Source organism: Strix uralensis, chromosome 5, assembly GCF_047716275.1.
Source record: "Strix uralensis isolate ZFMK-TIS-50842 chromosome 5, bStrUra1, whole genome shotgun sequence".
In the NCBI taxonomy this organism is placed as follows: domain Eukaryota; kingdom Metazoa; phylum Chordata; class Aves; order Strigiformes; family Strigidae; genus Strix; species Strix uralensis.
In genome coordinates, this window is record NC_133976.1 from 21139438 (window position 1) to 21160005 (window position 20568).

Genomic DNA, 20568 nt, shown 5'->3' on the forward strand with positions numbered 1-20568 from the left:
CAGGCCCAGAAGGCCTTAAAATCAAAATACGTCATTCTTAAATAAAAATAGGAGAGACTGAAAGTGCAAAGTTGTTATTTTTCCGTTGTAAGCCTTGATCCTTCTATAGGAGTTATAGGAGCATCTCCATTTTCAGTTCAGGCACTGCTGCCTTTGAGAAAGGAATGACTTCAAAAGAAGGGCTGAAAGCTTTCATTGAAGTATTGAGGTAAGTTATTGAGTGGGTGGGGTTTGTGCTGGGTTTACTTTATTATTTTCAATATAAATTCTTAGTAATTGCTAAAACTTCTGTTTTTTTCAACCCTTGTCATATTTGTGATGTATAGGAAACTCCCCTATTTTTACATTACCCTCTCAAACTGTAATAATGCACAAGCTGTTAACAGTGGGAGTTTTCAACAAGCTGAGTTTGTGCTGCACCAGTCTCTGCAGCAGCAGACAGCTCCTAAATGCGTAATGATATGGTCACCCTGCAACAGTGATATTTATTTAGGCAGTTAATTTCAGTATGTTAGCAACTTTAGAAATAAATTTAGTAAGCAGACTTTTTTTTTCCTCTTGGCATAAAAAGTGTAGATGGTACTAAAGATGTAACTGTCATTGTAAAAATCTTACAGCTCTTGTCTCTCTTAAGAGTAGGCAGGTGTAACAACTAATTACGTGCTGCAGTAAAAAATATTTTGCAGTACTAAAGGTAGGAAGGGGAAAATGTAAAGATCTGCAACAGCCTTTTCAAAGAACTCAAGTCTTGTGAAGGGTATATAATGAGAAGTATCTATTGACATCTATATTATGCTCTGGAAACCTGCAAATAATGCTCCCCCCACATTGCCCCTTGTCATTTGGCCTCTTTCCCTACCCACCAACTAAAAGTGAAGGAAACCTGCTTGCAGAATTTGGCCAGTGAGCACTTACTAGGAATACTCATAGCTTCTCCTTGCTCCCCAAGAGTAGCTTCTGAATTTACAAAGAACCAAAATCTCAACTAGAGCAGTTTAAATTCCAGCATAAGGATGTGATTGATTAGATGTAGATGACAAGCTCAAAGTAGATGTTTACAGTTGTTGAGAGATCTGTCCTTAAACTAGCATTTTTTTTTTTCCTGCCACTGTATAGACCTGACCATAACAAACTTGCATTTAGATGTCCACAAACACAGGAAAATTAAAAATATAATTAGCAAATAACACTTTCTAATTACAGATTATTTAGATTTTATAAACTAAGCATTTTAGTCTTCCACAAATGTATTCATCCTTTGCTTTATTCTTAGCAACAAGAAAGAGTGATTCTTTACTTTCTTGGTTTCCTTGCAAAACTGACCCAAAAGTGCTCTGTTTCATTAAATGAGTATGTCAAGCAGAAATAACCACAGTGATGTCCCCAACTCGGGTATCAACTTGAGTTCCAAGGGCTAGATCAATGCCTAAGCAGTCCTTGCCTAATTTTTTTTTTTTTTCCTCCTCTGTATGAACCAATTCCTTCTTTCAATGTCTTGATTTAAATTGGCAGTTTTAAAGGAAAAGAGGGACTCCATTTCAGACAGCATTTATACCTTACACTTGACATGACGACACAACTCAAGCCTTGGTACAGAACCAAGGGCAGTTGCAGCTGAAATAAAGCAGAACTGGTGAAAAGACTGCCTGAGACAGTAAGATGTAGAATTTCAGAAGAAACTGTCTGTCCTTGCTATCATAAACAAAGGTCTGAAATGAACAACCAAAAGTTGTAGTTGCTCATGTTTATCTAAGGAGCTGATCTAAAGTAAGTAGTTGAATACAAAATGGATCAATTACATTTAGGAATCATACATATTTAAATAAAAAATGAAGAAAACCTTCATGGAGGTATTCTTTGTCATTTAACTTCAGGAATTTTTACAAACACACTTTTAATCTTATGTGACATATGTTAAACAGATAGTGATATATTTCATTTAAGACCTAGCTGAGACTAATTATGTAACCAGCTAACTGAGAAGGCTGTGGCTAAACAGTCTTGCTTACATCAGTGATAAACTCAGCTTGTGGTTTTGTTCTTTTCGTGCAAACAGAAAGTGAAGTCATTTGTACAAGAAAGACTCTGAATACTAAGTTACAAGGAAAGCTTTTGGCTGGGGGGTGGAAAGGGAGTATTTAAGAATGAGCACAGGTAGCAAATGAGGAAAGCAACATGACCTCTGTATAATTTCTGTTACATATGAAAAAGCATTTTCTGATGCAAGGAAAACACAGACTTGCATTGAAACTGGGATAGAGCAAACAAGTGCTTAGATCTTGTGTCACCTTTCAAGCTCCTTAGTGTTATGGAAAGAACTAGAAGTATTGAGGAAGATGGGAATGGTCCTAGAACAGTTGTAACTGCAGTAGGAGGGGCAGCACAATCTCAGTCTTGTTCACCCAAACGTGTAACATCTCTCACCAAGGGGATGAGTGAAATAGCCAGGGAGCAAGAAAAAGGGGTGTGATCAATGTTTCAAAATGTGTTATGCAGTTATTGTGTTGAGGTTGTGTTCTGATGGCTGAAATGAAAAGGACAGCAAAGGGAAGAACCTGCGACATGTTCTGGCTTTTCTCAGTGTTAACAGATAAATATATTTTATGTCTGATCCAATACAACCATTCTCCAGGTCCCCTCACAACAAATTCACTCTTGAGAGAGAAGACCCATAGCAAGTACTTAGGGCAGGTGTAAGGTAAATATGGTCTGATATTTTTTTCCCAGCTCTGAATGCTCTATTACTTAAGAGACTTTTGTGAACTGGAAGTTGTTCCTTGATCTTTGGTTCTTTCAGTTCTTGATTGGAGAGTGATCTGTTTAACCCTGCTTTGAAGCACTTTTACTTTCAACATTCAAAAATGTCTTCTATCAGTAAGTTCCATGCAATTACTTCATTTCATGCAATTACTTCATTTAGTTTTACAACACAGGGTGTCCTAAATCTTAGGCTGTAAGACAGTGATTATTCACCATCTCTGGGTGAAATGACATGGTGACATATTTGTGACCAAATCATGTTAGCTTTGCTCTTTACAGGAACAAACACTGCTTGTAAGAAATTAAGTCAAACTTCAAAAGGCAATGCATGATGCTACGCAACATTTGACTATTGGGGAGTTTAACAAGACATCCTAAAATGAATTTCATTCTACAGTAGCATTATACATGTTAAAAGTGTTTTATTTACAATTCTATTCTCTGTTTGTGTCATAGATGTAACATAATTTATAGGTGGACTGTACTATTTATCTTTTGCTTTATTCAGGTTAATTCAACCCTTAATTATTTGAATATGCTCACCTATTTCTGCTCTTATTAAGAAAAGCTATACTCTAAGCTAGGGTCACTTGTAATTAGTCAAGACAAAAGGAATTTTAAGAACTTGAGTAGTCATGAGAAATTTATTCAAATCCCGTCAAAAATTCCACTCTTATCTGCACCATTCATGCAGTAACTTGAGGCTTCCCCCTATGCCTCCCAAATGCAGAATTTGTAATACCCCACTTCAAGTTTGTAGAAGGGGTGAGAGTTCCTTAATGCCCTCATATATCTAAGGTAACTTATAACCCACACTTTCTTTCTTCCATGCAAGTACACTGAATATTAATCTATATTAAAGGAAAAAATAAGCATCTTTCTTGTGGAGACAACACAGGACAACACAGGATTTGGAGATGAGAAGATTCATTTAAGAGAAAGGAGATGTCTTTAGTTTCTATTCCAAGGACTGTTTGTTTATTGAAAGCAACCTTTGGGGAAAAACTCCAGTAATCTTCATCCCAGTTTGACAGCTGCCCCTTCTTATTCTGGGTGTGGGCTACCATAATATTCATGGCCTATGTTACAGGGGGTTACCTATGCTCTGCAGAAGTCATACAGCTGCTGGTGCTATGGTGCTGCATGCACTGCATAGGTCATGATCTAGCCTTTTGTCTACAAATTCAAACAGGTTCCAGATCTTAAATCTAAGCACTATTCAAGAACCACATATGCAGAGCAAAATGCAACAGGACCTAAATAAACTTGAGATGCTGTTCAAAGCTGCAATCCAGTATCTCTTTCCTGTCTCCTTGTATGTATTTTACCTTTCTCTACCCCAAACAAATATACTAAACAGGCCAATTTCTTCTATTTTTAGTACACTCTACTATCCCAGCTGAACACCATTGCTGGTGTAAGTCCAAGAGGTACCATCAGGCTCAAAGTCTGACTCAATCAGCTACATGTGTCTGACATTCAGCAAGATTATCTTCAGATGCCTAACGTCCACATATTCTGTGCCACTTGAGGCATTAGCTTGAGATGCCTGCATTATAAGCATAATAGCCCTAGGTTTTCTCTGTAGTTAATAGCAGCAAGTTTCTACAGAGAGATTCTGACAACCAGGGAGTAACTATACACCTAACTTCAGCAGTGCAGACATTTGTCTATGCTTGGGCAGGATAAATTTTAGTTTAGGTTCTTGAGTTGTGCATTACAGTGTGGGGGAGTTACATAAAGTCAATGATGAGGCTCAACATAAGGGCCTGCATCCTTACTCAAAAATTTTCCTTTGTATTGTTCCAAGTTCTCAGCTATTTGCACATGTACTTCCTTCTGTCTCATGTGAATTGTTTGATGTTCAAATTGGCTCTGGAGGAAGCCAAGTTTTCTTCCAAAGAGAAATCAAATAGATAATACTTGAGTGATTTCAATTTCAAGAGCAACCAGAGACTGGACCAACAAGTTCTGCCGGTTGCCTTTGCCAGATCTGCTCAGGGTGAGGAAGCAACAGCAGCAGCCACCCACAGGGAGCAGGCTCCACCCCACCAGATCTGTTCCTCCGATACATAGTCTGGAGAATAAAAGGAAAACATGGTCCTAAAAACTGAAGCATACACAGGTAAAGGTAGTTCCCGAATGAATCACACTTTAAGAATAAAAAAAACCCAAAACAAAACACTTTATTCAGTAAGAACTTTTTACTCTAGTTTTCAGTCAGCAAGGAATAGTTTTCTGCCCACGATTATTTCAGCAATACTGGTTTTTTACACTAATGGAGCTTCTGTCATATTATAACTTGCTCTAACCACAATGCTAACATTTTTTTTCTTAGTTTACCCCTTAAGTTGTTCCATTCCACAATTTAGGCTTAACAAAATCCTTAACAAAAACATCTAATAAAGAAGAGACTATAGAGCATGCTACCTTATTCTAGAGTGTAACACATGGCACATTAGATTATTCCTTTCCAAAGGGACTACTTAGTAAAAAAAGAAAAACAGCACCTATTTTCTTAAAATGTATTCAAGTGAATATCTTCATAGGTAAATTTTTGCACTGCAAATTAAAATAATATCATTACAGCAGAAGAGGGAAACATTATTTTAAAATTTTTCCTGTGAAATCCAAGCTGCTGCTTATTCATGAACTGTTGGAATAAAGATAACCAGCCTTTAATACTCAAATCTGTTATGAGACAGTGCTTGTCAAGAGGTCCAACTGCTTTTTAAGTGAATCTTTCACTTTAATTAGTTTGGTAGCCTACAGGGCACAATTAGGTATTGTGATGAAGCTACAATGAATATGGCTTTCCTATGTTGATAACATCATTAAGGTTCACACAGGCAATCTGACAATGGAGGGGGCTACAATCCTGCAGATACATCAAGTAATACATCTTTGCACACATAGATTACATATCAAATTATTGCCATAGCACAAACCTGTTCCATTATGTATCTTATATAGGACAATTAGGACATACCTGTGCTACGTTATGAAACAGCTACCCAAACCAAGTAGACAGGTTTTACTTAATACCACTAAACTTGTAGGTAGCCTCTCTCAAACATATCTAACAATACAACTCAGTATTTGATATATACTGACTAGGAATGCGTTGTAATATTTATGTAAGAAACAGGACGGAGCTAAATACCAATCAGTACAAAGATTTTCCGTGCCTTTCCACAGAAGCTGAATTGCAGTGCTAGAATGACAATTTGCTGCCGTCTTAAGATTATTCGGTCATCAGCAAAATTACATCAAAAGACTTACTTAAAATTCACAGTCAAGATGATACAGTAAGTTTTTCCAACAGTACTAATTTTGGTTTCAAATTTAAAGTAAAAGGAGGTAGTGCAGTCAGGTTCAACCCAATTTTACTGATGCCAGGTATATTTGCTAGTGGCCTGTGGGTTGTCTTGTAATGTGATATTTGAAGAGGGTTTGTTTCCATCAGTATGTGTGTGTAAGAAAACATCAACTGGTCTCCTGGTTTAACATCTTCTCTTTTGTCATACCTGTAAAGAACAAAGAAGGCTTATTTACATTCCTCTCTTTACATATTAAACATCTCCATTATCACAAGGGCACGTAGCATCCAAGATGAAACACAAAAGGAACATTCTCAGTTATATCTCTTGATTAACTTAACTAGTACAGGAGGAGGAAACTATTTTTGAAGAGATCAGGGAGCCAGTCATTCTATGCAAGTCTTTCTCCCGCTATTGTGATATAAGTCAGGACTTTCTCACTAGTCCTCTACTTGAGTTCTGTGGAGAAAGGACACCAAAGTCTAAGACTGTAGAAAACTGGACGAATTTTTAAGTTTACTCTACAAGAATTGTGTTTTGAATAAGTGTGGGGTTTTGGGGGTTTTTTTAGAGTTTTTAAAAATTTTTTAAAAAAATGTTATGAAGCACTTCAGCAGAAACCTTTCTCTTCTAGTAGTCATACATTTAAAGTAGGAGCCTCAGAGAATAGCAGGGAGAAGACTTCCTTGAATGCTGCAGGAAAGAAAGAACATCTTGGCAATTACAGTATTAACTTGGCACTTGTTATTCCTGGGTTTAGTTCCCTGATCTACTACATGTTTGGGCAGGTCACTTTGGGTCAGCTTTATAAACCTGTTCAGGTACCTAAATATATATAAATTATATACTTTAAAAATTATATAAAAAGTAACTAGTGAGTTCTGAAACTATTTAACATGTACACTTACAGTTATTTCTTAAAAGGAGTTATATTCAATGTAGCCATACAGGGAATTTACAGGATGAGAAAACAAGTGACTTTATGTGGCAGCGATGTGAAAGATCTAGGTTCAGCCACTCTCTGTCTGATCTCAGCCCAGAACCAAAGTTTGTTATCTCAGAGCTGTATGAAGCTCTCTTAATTCTCTAGAAACTGAGACAGATCTCCCTCGCTGTCTCATGAAGACATGGTTCTACTTCGCAATAGTTACTTATTCATTCACTGAAGAGAGTCAGGTGGAATTTATAGCCCAAGGGTTAGGACGCTCATATTGGACATGGCAGCCTGATCAAGTCCTCAGTCCAACAGCTTCAGAAGGAAAGAGTAAGTCCATGCCAATACACTTCATAGACCACTGTTAAAGTGTTCTTCCAAAAGTGAGAAACCTGGATTCAAATCTTTGCTCTATATCCCAGAAAAACATTCTACACTAATGCTGGGTAACAGTCCAGAAGACAGAGGTTAAGATGGAAGTTACTTACCTTTAGTTTGTTTATGACAAGACAGTCTTGGGCATCTAACTATAAAAGTGTCCATGCTCTGTAACCCACTGAAGAGCAGCGCTCAGTTCTTCACCATTTCTATTGCCCTTTTCTGTGAACTGTTTTCTACAGCTTTTGGAGCTCCTATTCTTAGGCACCTGATTCCTCCCAAGCATTTCACAAGCAATGACTCAAGGCTGTGGCTTTTCTTACAGGCATGGACACTGGTAGGGAAATGGTGCAATCCCAACCCTACGTACTCTTAAATGCACCTAGGAGTAAATCCAAGCTGCATCTTTTGCCACATGTGTCTTTGAAGGCCTGGCCTCTCATCTGCCTGAATTCTCTGTGAAAAACTGGGAACAATCTCACTTTATATTTTTAAAACACTCCCTGCCATAGCAGCCGTTAACATTTAAGAAATTTAAAGCAAGTACTCTGCAGCAAACTAGAGGATTTGTGTGGCATGTTAACTAAAATTTCGGCAACCCAGTAAAGATCCCAGGCTGACAGAATGCAGAGGTGTCAATAAATACATCACCTAATGCAGAATTAGAGTTTGCACACTGAACAAGTATTTTCTTCTAACCCCCCCCCCCAAAAAAAAAAAAATAAATCACACACTAATTTCAACTGCTATTTCCAAAAAGTTCACAGTATCAGTTAGAATGGTACATGCGTCCAAACTGGCAGAAGGAATGGTATACTTTGTAACAACTTTACCAACTAATTTTGCATTTTCTTCATCAGCAAATAAAAGGCCTTTCATTTGGCTGCAAGCATTTCTGAATTTTATTATTTTTAAATACTTCAAGCTTACACAGCATCGTTTATTCCTGGTTCAAAGAGACTGCACTAATTGAAGACAAGATTGTAACACCTGTCCTGTGTAAGAACCTGCATCAAGCTTCTTTCAATCACCCTTTGAAGAAAAATAATGGATCACTTGCATTTTTCTTGAGGCAAATAGATCTAATCTGAGCACACCACTAGAAGCTGTTAACTTTAAGACGCTTTTATTTATGGACTGTAGTTATCCTGATAAATCATCAGCCTTCATAGCCACTCCATCCATAAATCTATTTTCACCTGATGGACACAGTTTATGAAGATGATAAATCAGTTTTCACCTAGCTGAAAGGCTGTCACTTCCTTGGATAAAAAGAAAATGGACAGCTGATGCCACTAAACTTTGCACTATTATGCTGTGAGACAAAGTGGTAATCCTGTGTATGATGCTCAGTTGTGGATTTTGCCTGATTTTTTTTAATATGAAGCTTTATGATGAATCAGCCCTCCCTGGAGGCTTTTTTAGGATGAGTAGAGACAAACTGCTCTGTTGCTGCAACGCTATGAAGCATCCATCAGTGACAGGGATATTATTCGTTCACCTTCCAATCCCACTTGGAAGGCCAAGCACGCCCAAAACAACCCAAAACCCACTGCCTTAAAAAGCTCATTGAAACTGAGCATTGTATTTAGAGAATAGAGTTGTATTCAGAGTAGTGTGTGTATTTAAGTGTATTCAAAAAACAAAGATTGGAACATTTTAGCTATCACACATCTTCTATCACTTGTACTCTAATAGTTTAATGTGTGCTCCTGACTGTTCGTGGCTTAAGACTTTCTCTACATTGAACATGCAATAACCAATTTGAAATAAACACTGGATTGGTAACTGTGAAGGCAATTCAGCTTTAAACTGTCCATACCATCACAGCATTATGAGAGAGCACCGAAATAAAATAAGGCATAGCAAGCTTGATTATTTTTATAATTTCCCCAGAAGCATAGATTTTCCTTTCTTCATCTTTACTTCCAAAATGCTTCTATCTCTAAACATACCAATAATTAAATTATGTTTGTTCACCTGATCCTGAAGATTGTAACTGTTGGGGAAAAAGAATGCTTAGAGCACTTCTTAAACCAAAGTCTGCTTGTATTGCTTTTGTTTTGTGCAAATATAAAGTGAGGCTTTGTATCAATTTCTGCTAAACCATCTTCATTAAGATGGCATTTTAAATTAGAAACCTACACTTAAGCTGAAGAGGTAGGCCTAAGGATCAGAAAGGTGCCTTTTACTGGTCTGCATCCTGAAAAGCAAACAATGCCATCCCACAAATGTCTCCTACTATTCATTTCAGTATTCTGGTTCTTCAAACAGTTTGTGCATCACTGCTGGTCATGATACCAAAGCACTCAACTGCTTTCTCTCAGAGCCAATGAATGTGACCAATAGTCCACAACGGCATCTTCAATGCCATCTATGTGAAGGGTGTTCCACATAAAAATAGACTTTGAATATTAATACACAGATAAGCCTCACATTGCCACACATCGCCACACATCATTCAAAAACAAAACAAAATGGGAACACTGTTCTGCCAAGAACAGAAAAGTGTTCATCTACAGCTGCGTTTTTACAAGATCTAGTGAGATATCAAAGGCAGCCGCAGTACAGATATTGGTGTTTTAGTAAGCTAACAATTATTTGCACTGTTTCTGATGTCTTTAAAAGATTCTGCATTATTTAGGCAAACTAGAAACAACCAAAACAAATTAGAAAACGTTGCAGTGCTCTATTTCTGAAAAGGCAGCACTGCGTACATTAAAATTCTCTGAATATTCACATTGTTCTTGACCTGGCTTAATAAATACCCTGTGCCAGAAACTGTTTCTGTGATGCTTGCCCCTGTGAATATACAAAAAAGGAAAAAGCAGGCTCCTGTCTTCAGATCAAAATACTTTGTTCATAACATACCTCCAATCTGAATTGATTTCTAGAAACCGAGAAACTCCTGTCTGTGCTGCAGCCACATCAATATGAACAGAGACATCTACATAAATAAAGAAAACAAAATAGAGTTTCAAAATTCCTCTAAGAAAACTCTGATTAATAAATTAACAAAATAGTAACAGAAAAGATGCATGTAATTAGCATGAAGTAATATCCAATACATGGAAAGATATACTTGTAAAAAACCCCCTGCAATTGAAATTAAGCGAACATACCTCATACCAGCTTTACATACCTGCTGTTGAAGGTACCAACTCATGCAACTTCTGGATTGCCACTCCTCCAGGATAATTGAAATGTGAAACATATAAAGATGTTCCTGAATAAGCAGCATTAACTAGAAGGTGCATTATAACAAAGAAAGATCCAAGTTTGTACAGCCAGGATTTCCGATAGTTATTCAGACTGTTAAGGGAGGCAAAAATGAGTAAAAATAAACTGTTATTTTTCTTTCATACTGGTCATTGACTATTGTGACAGAACTTTTGTGAAAACTCCACTGCTAGATAATAAAGATTAACACAAACTTTATTACAATCATGTATATGAAATGCATTTACTATCCATTTTTAAAAGACTAGCTTCTGGTGACATTTAAATTAGAATATTCTCATTAATAAAGCTAATACAAGCTCATCAATAAAGCTAAGTATTGCTGTGTTTAAAACCTTTAGCTATGAAAGTGTCTCTCTTTCAAAGAATTTCAGTGTTTTAACTTAAGTTTATTTACTCAGTATACCCAAGGTTAACTATTTAATACAAACTCGATGTTTCATGAGCCCCACCTGTATATTAAACTATCTCCTAAAGCAAGTTATGTTAACAACACAGTAGTACACTGGATGTGTCTTTTTCTCTGGCGGATAAAGTAAACTGAACTGTAACAGCATAACAATACAAGCAGGGCTCTATTCTTGACTCTGTCCCAGATTTGCCAAATGGTCCCGTCAAATTATTTAACTTCTCTCTGTCCCCGTTTCCCTCATTAGTCAAATGGGTAAATAATATGAAGACCTCAAGATGATCCAGACTCCAAGATGGAAAGAAGTGCATAAAAATAGTAATAATGGTTATTGCTTTTCTTTTGTATTTTCAGAGAGAAGAAAAAAAAAAGAATTTTGAACTTACATTCGTGAGCACATTTTAGCAGCCACTATGTTGAAGACAGGGAAAGTATATATGATAAAACGCAGCTCTTTATGTGGGAGAAAGGAATACAAGAAAATAAAGCCCAGTGCTGGCAAAAGTAATATCCGAGTTCTCTTTTCTGCTACACCCAAAGGTACGAATATAATGCTGCATCCCAAAGCACGAGGCAGGGCTGAATAGAAGTACCACAAGAAGGGGAAGGTCTTCAAGGTGAAAAAGAGAGTTAAGGATGCTTTCACTGCTAACAAGTAACGTAACTATTCACGGTAGTACATGCAAATTTTGCAAATATGCAGTATATTTTTTATGTATCACATTCTTCCAGGCATTTGGTTTCCTACCTTACCCTTTAAGAAATAAAAGCAGTTGCCTAACTACATTCACATCACCCAACAGAGGCACATCAAATGGTGATAATGAGGGGCAACATGAAAAACCAAGGGGAAGAAACCTGGCTTTACATTGGTAGAACACAAAGAAGCAAGAAGGAACAGTTAGGAGAGGAAAGTTAAAATTCACAGAAAGATCTAAGAAACAAACATTGTCTCGTAAGCTTCAAATAATGAAATACTAGATGAAAAGTAGAATTTAACACCATAACTGAATCTCAGGAATAGGTTACGTCACATCTTTACTTTGACTGGTAGTGTTCAATAGATCGTTTTCCCTGGAAGTTTCAAAGGATACTCCCCAGTTGGAACTTTTGTTTAAAATTGTGTTATACCAGAGCACTTTCCCCTCAGGCCACACAAGTTGCCTCCAAAATAGAGAATCCACAACAACTGTTAGCCCTAAAAGAATTAAAGAAATACAAATCTGCGTGAATTAAAAACTAGGGAAAAGCAAACTAGCACATCCAAATTGCACATTTACTGATGAGATCAACATAAACTGGAACATGCATTGTAAGCCTCACCCAAAGCCACAGAGAAGGCTGAATCTCTCTTGCAGTGGAAATGCAGGGGAGAGAGGCACTTCTTAATAGAAGTCTTAACAGAAGCATGTTAGATAAGAATCTGACTGATATTCACCCCACTCCAATCCCAGGTGTGAAAAGCAGTGGTTTAATTAAAGTTTGTTTTAAAAGAATATTAGAGCATTAAACATAACGAATGCTAAGAAGCCTGGGTTAACTTCAAATAGTACAAAATGGATTTTTATAGTAAAGCTGATAAGAAAAACAATCTCTTGAAGTTTGCTACTATTTATTAGGTGGGGGGGAAGAAGAGGGTAAGGAATGAAAGGCAAAAAGACAGGAAAAGCAGCAAATCCATTAGCCTCATCTCCTCCACTCAGCTCTGTGAAAACTGCTCTGGTATTTAAGAAGTCTGCCCAGAGAGGGAATTAGTACCAGTGACTAATTCCCCTTGGACCTCCAAACTCTTACGCTGTGAGGTGTCTCCAAATACACTTGGCATGATCTTTTACTGTTTCTACTGTCCACACTGTGGAAGGGACAGCACACTACCAGAGGTCACCATCAGGCATCTGACAAGCATGTTTTAATTAGGTAGGCTGACAGAGAAGCTTAGAGTTATTTACGTGCATATGCATGAGCCTTCCATGGATGGGTAGAGACAAGGGGATTTTTCAACCTCTCTAGCACGGATAATCACTTAAGCTATTAAAATTAATATAATAAACAGAGCTGAACTGTGACTCTCCCCACAACCCTCTTGCTTGGTATCCTTGTCTGTCACACAGTATTTTATCCCGGGATTCAGCTTATTATTGTGGCAATAGATATTACAACTGGGAATGCACATGTAGCTACAGCCAGGTACTAATTATACTAAAGTCAACTTGCATGTCTAAGCCTTTTTAAGACCAGGACATTATACTATAAGCATCTAAAGGCAGGGGTCACAGTATCTTTCTACTGCTCTGTGCACACCTTTTCCTCACACAGAAATTTTCAAATAAATAAATACCCTTGTTGTATTACTAGCAAATGGAATTAACAAAAAAAAAAAGAGAAAAAAAGCCCTAAAGGCCAGGTCACCAGAGAAGTCAGTCAAATCTCCAGACTTCTGTTGAATTTACTACATGGCATTTGTTTTTTCCAAGAAAACACTTACCCAACCAAAAAATTCCAGCAGGAACAGCATGGGAAAGCACCTTGAAAATGGAGATTCTTTTAGTTAATAACGTCACCAGGAGCATAAGGCCTAAGAATATGCAGAGCTCTGATCTGAAGACTATAATTGCCAAAGCTGAGAACCAAATGAATGGCCTTTGCTTTTGCTGTATCCAAAATGTCAATGCCAGGAGGACTGCAAAAATAAATAAAGCACAGCATCTGACACACTGAACTATTCAATTTCTAAATGACAACATTTTTCTCATTGCTAGCGTCTCGTTCCTCTAACTCCCCACCAATCTTCTCTTGGTCTTCCTACCATTTCTAGTCCAGAAACTCTTCCTCTGTTAAAGAAATGTAATTTGGAATAACACAGAAACTTTTTGCTGTTGATGCTTAAGTAATTATAAAAGTATAACCACAGAAGGAACAAATGGGAACTCTTCCTAGACAGTATATTTAATAGGTTTTGGGGAAAAAAAAAAAGACACACCAAAAAAACACCAAACCTTAAGGGAGTACTAAAAGCCTTTCAAACTAAGATTTGTAATTATTATTGCTCAGTATCAGCTGAAGAGTTAGTTTATTCTCTTGGCTGAGTATATCCTGTATTCATGATAACAGCACCCTATTTCAGATATGAAAAAGAGACTACAGACAACTGCTCAGTGGGTTAGCTGGAGACATGCTGTATCTCTAGAGATGAGGCTGCCTCTACTTTTTCACAGTTTAAATCACATGGTAACACTGACTACATAGTAAAGTGTTCACGATATTAAGGAAAATGTCTGAAATATTAATAGTGCAAAATGCCATGAAACAACTTGTATTTTTTAATACCTGCAGAAATTGTATAAGAAGTTTATTATTACACAGTGTTTATCTGACAATTCAACTGCTTTTTGTTTTTCAGTTCTGATCTACACAGGTTCTTATAACAACCTCATGTTTTTACTAGCTGAACAACTTGCACTGAAGCATTAAGTGACTCAGCTAATATCTGTCACATGTGGTTAATCTTCCCTCTCATCATCTCTGGGGAAAAACTGTATGTGTGGAGTAAGGTTTTGACTCCCCCCCGCCTTTACTTTAAGTGTACAAACTGCTACATTTGTAGATAACTCCAGAAGAGGAAGGTGGAGAGGTTGTGGTGGGAGTTTGTTCCACAGTCTCATGAGAAAGCTGTTTCCTGTGTAGACTAAGTGCACAGATTTTTTTTTGAACTGCAGTTGTACCTAATGCCTTTTCAATAGTTCTATGTTTTATGCATCAGATGTGTGTACTCAAACCTCTAGTTAATCAAAGCCATCTGACAAACTCCACATACATTCAGATTCAATAAAACTTGATTCAACAGTCATTGTAAGCATATACGGTAAAAAAAAAAAAGAAAGAAATCACAACTGCTTAAGTTTTCTAGTCTTGTTATCACACAGTTTAATCAAGCACATGTATTAACTTGGTCTGACCACACATTTTCTGTGCTTTAACTACTGATACACTCAGAAGAATTTTTATATTTTAAAATTATTCCTATGCAAATACTTACCAAAAGGAAGTGCAAACACATTAGGGAGGGTTCGTGTACAGTAAAACATCAAATGAAACTGAGTAACAGTGATGAGACAGAAGACTGTTGATGTAGTTGCTCCAAACTGCTTTCTAACTTCTTTCTGCAACTTCCATAATGTGTAAATCACACTAAGCCCCAAGCTTCCTCGGACTATTAGGAGAATAAAAATGGGAAATAAGAGTAGTATCAGATAGATCACTGACAAATAACCATGTTACATAACGTAATGGGAAGAAGTTATGAAGAACCATACTGAAGATATCAAAATATAACTCACTTCAAAGAAAAAAAACAAAACAAAACTTCCCCATTAGTTTTTCTATTTTAATGCACCTTTAACTCGTCCAATATTTTTGCAAACATCAATGCTTCTATGCCCAAGTTAAACAACGTTTTCTGAAGCATACACAGAAGTACACATGGGAGTATATTCTCTGAAGACACTTGCTTTTTCTACAATGACATTCGTTAGCACAGACTTTCTCTGTGCTGTTAGTTACCCCAAAGAGGGGGTGGAACTGACATGCTGTCTCTAACTACTCACAGCTTTCAAAATCCCTCATTAAGGAAAAGAATATCACATTTTAACCACTGATCCAAACACTGAATATTACAATGTCACTCATTAGTTCAGCGGTAAAAACATCTCTATTCTGACAATTTAAAGTTCCCATACCTATCAGCTGGGAGTAAAACTTGGACATTCTTAGCACAGAAAGTACATATATAGCTGGGCTGGAAAGAGCAGCAATAAAAATTGGTCCAAGGAACGTTCTTGGGACAACTCCAGGAAATTCATGATGGTCATACTGCAAAAACAAAAATCTAAGTAAGGCAGGCAAATCAGAAACAAAGAAAAACTGGGATAAATTGTATTCACGCTGCATTTATCCTACTCATATAGCAGGGAATTGCAATCTCTAGCAGTGTCCAAGAAAGAACACCTCCCTTCAAATTTACCTTATCCAAGTCCAGTTGGTGGTATACCACATCATGGATAGCTTGTAGGTTAAAGCTTTCCTCCACTTTTGTAAAAGGACAGACAGTTAAATGAACAAAGGCCACAACAATAATCAGCAGCAGCAATGGGAACGACCGACCACTCGAGCTCCTCTTCTGAGCCATATTCACGTATATTCTGTTATTATTAAAAAGAAAATACATTAATAACATGGTACAAAGTGTACAAACAGAAAAAGAGAGATTGGTAACACAAGGAAAATATACTACAGTACTGTAAAAGTTTAAACAAAGACTAATGAATTAAATAATTGATCCTTTTTTTTTTTAATAGTCAACAAATTCAGTAGATACCCAAAAACATATTCAAGCAGCATTTCAGGATTTATGCCACCTTCTGTAAATGTAAAAAACGTAAAAAACCTCAGGCAATATAGACCCTGCTTAAGAGAATATTTCCCTTTGCGTCCCATACTGGCACAACTGCTGAGAGTGCCACCTCAATTACGTCTGCGTTTTGTGGGAGAGACAGCTTTGTAATTTACTCTCACTTTAATCTCACACTGAATTTACACATGATCTTTAGAACATACTCAGTCGCTTGTCTAGGACTCAAACTAGTGGGAGAGGAACCACGAGGATAAGAAATTGCTTGGAACAGAGTGCTTTGATCTTTTGAGTTTGCCAGCTTGACAGCAGCTAGGCTGGGACTCGGCACGTGAAGGACAAACCCCCTTCAGCACCCACACCACGTGTCATTGTGGCATGAGATGGTCTGAACCCCATCCTTCACACTCCTACCCAGAGACAAAGGCCATCTCTCCCTAGTCCTTAATTTCACAACACTGTGCTGAGCCATTCTTATGGTAGCATTTATGATGTATTTTATCATGTTGATAAAGTCATGTGTCCCAGTGATGCCAGAGCAAATAAAGCATAAGTATTGTCATGGGTAAACAGCTCATCTTTTCTAGTTTCAGATTATAAACCAGTTAAAAAAAAGTTATTTTCCATAATCATTTCCAGCAAAAACACGGTAATCTATTTCAAGTTCTTTTAACTTAAGCCTCCCACTTTTTTTAAGTAGACAATTTAATAAAAGACAAGACATTTTGATTATTGTTATGCTTGTTCTGTTCTCACAGAAACAAAACTTTTAAACCAGCACCTTTCAGGTACAACCAGGGCTTTGGTTAGAGATGTTTTCTCCCATGTTTTGGTCTAAATATGTCCATCAAACAGATGTAAGATAGTTGGCAGATTTCCCAGGATCACTTAGCAACTGCTTCCTAGAGTTCCCTTTTCCAGAATTGATGTTTGGCCTGCTCATTAGTAAAAATAAATAAAGTATGAGCTAAGGTTCCTTATTTTCACAGCTAAAACAAATAAATCCTGAAATTTGTGTACTTCCTGTAAATTGCATGTATATGCATATTGTTTTATATATCTCACTGACTGCACTGCACCTGACTGCCGCTGTCACTGTGCTGTAACTGAAGGTCCAACACTGGGCTCAAAGACAACAGAGTTCTGTGGTAGGTCCTTACGATTTTGGGCTTGTTTTGCAACAGTAAGAGCCTAAATAAACACAACACCCCAGGAAGTGGGAAGAAGTCTTTTTAACCTGTGCCTAGTATTGCTTCTTTACAAGGATGGATAAAAATGGGTTGTGCTATGACAGAATCCTTTTTCCACAGCAGCAGTAAAAGAGGTATGGGACTGACATCAGCAGCACTTCAAGAAATGTTTGGCAGGAATTAAGCCTCTGCACAGGGCAATTTATCTTCCACAAATTCTTGTCTATAGAAAGCTCTCTTGCTGAATTCTTCCAATAAATACAAAGGCATCTCACGTTTCTGGCCAAACTTACACGAGAGAAAGATGGACACTGAAGCAGCAATCCACCGCTGCATACAGCAATACAGGCGTTTGAGCAGCTTGTAATACCCCAGCAAGGTTGGTATTCCTCACTCCCAATTCACACCTTCTCAACGTTTCAGATGTTTTAGGACCCAATAAATCCTTGTAAAACAACCCAAGTGGCAAGAATCTCTGTTTTTTCCTCCTTACCAGTTGTGTAATAAAAAGATGTTACCTTCACCTACCAATACCACATTCGTTACACTCTGATCACTCAACAATCCAGTCTGCTCCTGATGTTTTAGCTGATCACCACATGAATAATCAATCCCCAACTTCCTAAATCATCAGAATAACAGTGAAGCTACATATCCCATACACTTTTTATCACAACGCTTTTTTTTATCCAGTTGATTCCAATCCTTTTGTATGCCTGAAGAAAGTAAGTTTGCCAGCATACTCGCACATTTTGAAGATAATTAAATGCATTATACATACTGAGATTCCCTGAAGGGAAACATGCTAGAAGATAAAAAACCAAAGCATAAAGACAACAACTAGGTTTCTGAGATAAAGCCTAATAAATTTAGTGGTCTTGTCAAGACTCAATATAACTTGCTCTGTCGAAAATTGATGCTGACAAAACCTCAAAATTCAAGTAGAAATTATCAGGACAGGCAGACACTGAATTTGACGTTTAAAATAAATTTGCTATATAAAGGGAAAATACTTGCAATTACAGCTTTGGTTTTTTTTAAATACCAAAATCACAGAAACAGATTTTCACTTAATAAAAAGATTTTAATAATGAAGGTTAGAGGAATATTGTAAGCAAATACAAGTATTTTTATCCATCATTAATGTTCTAACAACTTCGAAGAATCTTCCCCAGACCTGCACAACATCGAGACTGAATCATAGAAGAGCAGAGACTTTCAACACAAAGAAGTTATCCCTCCCTTCCTAGGATTAAACTGGGTGAAAATAAATTGTTTTCTTACATTAAAAAAAAGCTGAAGCCCTTTCATAAAAAATGATTTATTCTTTCCCTATATTTTTTATGTGGAAGTGTTATTAATTTCAGTAATAGGCTTTTTGCTCTTTCCATGAAAAATCTACCATAGTTAGCTCACTTATGTTTTTCAGACACTCTTCAGCCTAAATAGAGTTTGGCAGACAAACTGCATGTTGAATCTGTCTACAGAGACCGCATTTCACTCCCTCACACGCTCTGTGTGGACGCATCTAAGCAGAACCACCAAGAGCATCATCCCACCATAAGGTACTCCCTCCCTCCTCTCTGGCTTGATCCAGCTTTGGGAAAACCTATGTTGCACTAACTTCCATTTTCATGGGTTTTTTCCCTATGCTTTAATAGCTCTTCCAACTCACTCTAAAGCTAACTTCTGAATGAGGACCGATTTAAACCTTGTAGTTGCTGGGACTGGTTTTATTCTTTCCTAAGAAGGAACACAGCAGTTGATATTCTGATACACATTTCCTCATAAGTCTGGAGACAGGCTAAAGCAAAATAATTAAGACAAGAAAACGCTGAGGCAGGGAATGAAGCCTGGGGCAGCACCGGCTGTGGAAACACGACGAAGCTATGTCACTCTTCGGACTGGGGAAGGAACACACCGAATGCTCGACTGAAGCCAAACCCCAAACCACCCCCCGCCCCTCCGGGCCGTCCCGCCGCTCCCCGAGCGCCCCGACCCCCCCCGCCGCGTGCGGCCGATCCCCCCCTAGCGGCCGGCCCCGGGGGGACAGGCAGCCACGCACCGGCGGGTCCCGCCGCGCCTGGGAGAGGGGACGCGCGACGCGGGACCCACCGAGCTCAGAGCCCAAGAAACGGCGCGTGGCGGCCGCCGTTAGCGCTCGGGGCGGGTTAAAGTAACGGCCCCTCGGGTCGCTCCTGGGCAGCCCTGCGGCGTTCCGAGACGAGACCACAACGTCACCCGCCGCTTCCGAAGCCACCGGCACCGTCCCCGAGGCCGCACGGGGTCCCCCGCGGCAGAGCCGGGCCCGCCCGCCGCCAGGCACCGCGTGGGAGGCGCCTGCCCTGCCCTGCCCCGCTCCCGCCCGCCACGCCGCAGCTGCCGCGTCCGGCAGGCGGAGGGCCGGGAGGCGGCAGGGAGCCCGCCCCGCAGCGCCCCGCCGCGCCGTTGCGGTCGCGGCCCCGGCGCCTCCGCAGGGGAGGGGGTCCCGGGGGCTCCCTCCGGCCCAGCTGCAGCCAGGCTGTGGCGAACGAACGGGCCCCGCTGGCGGCGGCCCCACTCCCCATCACGGGAGCGAGCGCGCGCACACTCCCTCCCCCGGCCGTTCCCTCCCGCCCCGCCCGCCGGCACGGGCGCAGCGCCCACGGCCCGGCCCGGCCCGCACTCACCGCCCGGGCGTCCACGTGGCCACCCCGCAGCGGGCGCCGGCAGGAGGGGGCCGGCAGCGGGCGGGCGGAGGGGGGAAGGCATCCCTGCGCCCACGTGACCGCCGCTCCGGCCAGCCATATTAGGTGAGGGCAGAGTACGCTCGCGGCAGCAGAAGGGCTCTGGGGCGTCTGCCAAATACAAATGGCGGATGGATCCGAAGCCCCTACGGAGCTCGTGACTGCCCGTTCTCATGATGGCGGCGCCGCGCGAGGCCGGTGGGC

The 20568-nt window shown here is 39.3% G+C and overlaps 1 protein-coding gene across 2 annotated transcripts; it reads right to left on the reverse strand.

Moving 5' to 3' along the window:
- Positions 1 to 4926: 4926 nt before the first annotated feature.
- Positions 4927 to 20566, reverse strand: ALG12 (ALG12 alpha-1,6-mannosyltransferase). 2 transcript variants are annotated; one of them, XM_074870060.1, is made up of 10 exons: positions 20308 to 20566; positions 16062 to 16239; positions 15778 to 15910; positions 15078 to 15251; positions 13527 to 13721; positions 12136 to 12239; positions 11428 to 11651; positions 10535 to 10704; positions 10264 to 10339; positions 4927 to 6287 (listed from the first exon to the last, which is right to left on the reverse strand). In XM_074870060.1, exons 2-10 carry the CDS (start codon positions 16224 to 16226, stop codon positions 6056 to 6058), a joined length of 1473 nt encoding a protein of 490 aa, XP_074726161.1. In that variant the 5' UTR covers positions 16227 to 16239; positions 20308 to 20566; the 3' UTR covers positions 4927 to 6055. The 2 variants fall into 2 exon arrangements, with proteins under 2 accessions (XP_074726161.1, XP_074726162.1); XM_074870061.1 differs by lacking the exon at positions 20308 to 20566 and adding an exon at positions 19754 to 19990.
- Between the last annotated feature and the right edge of the window lie 2 nt (positions 20567 to 20568).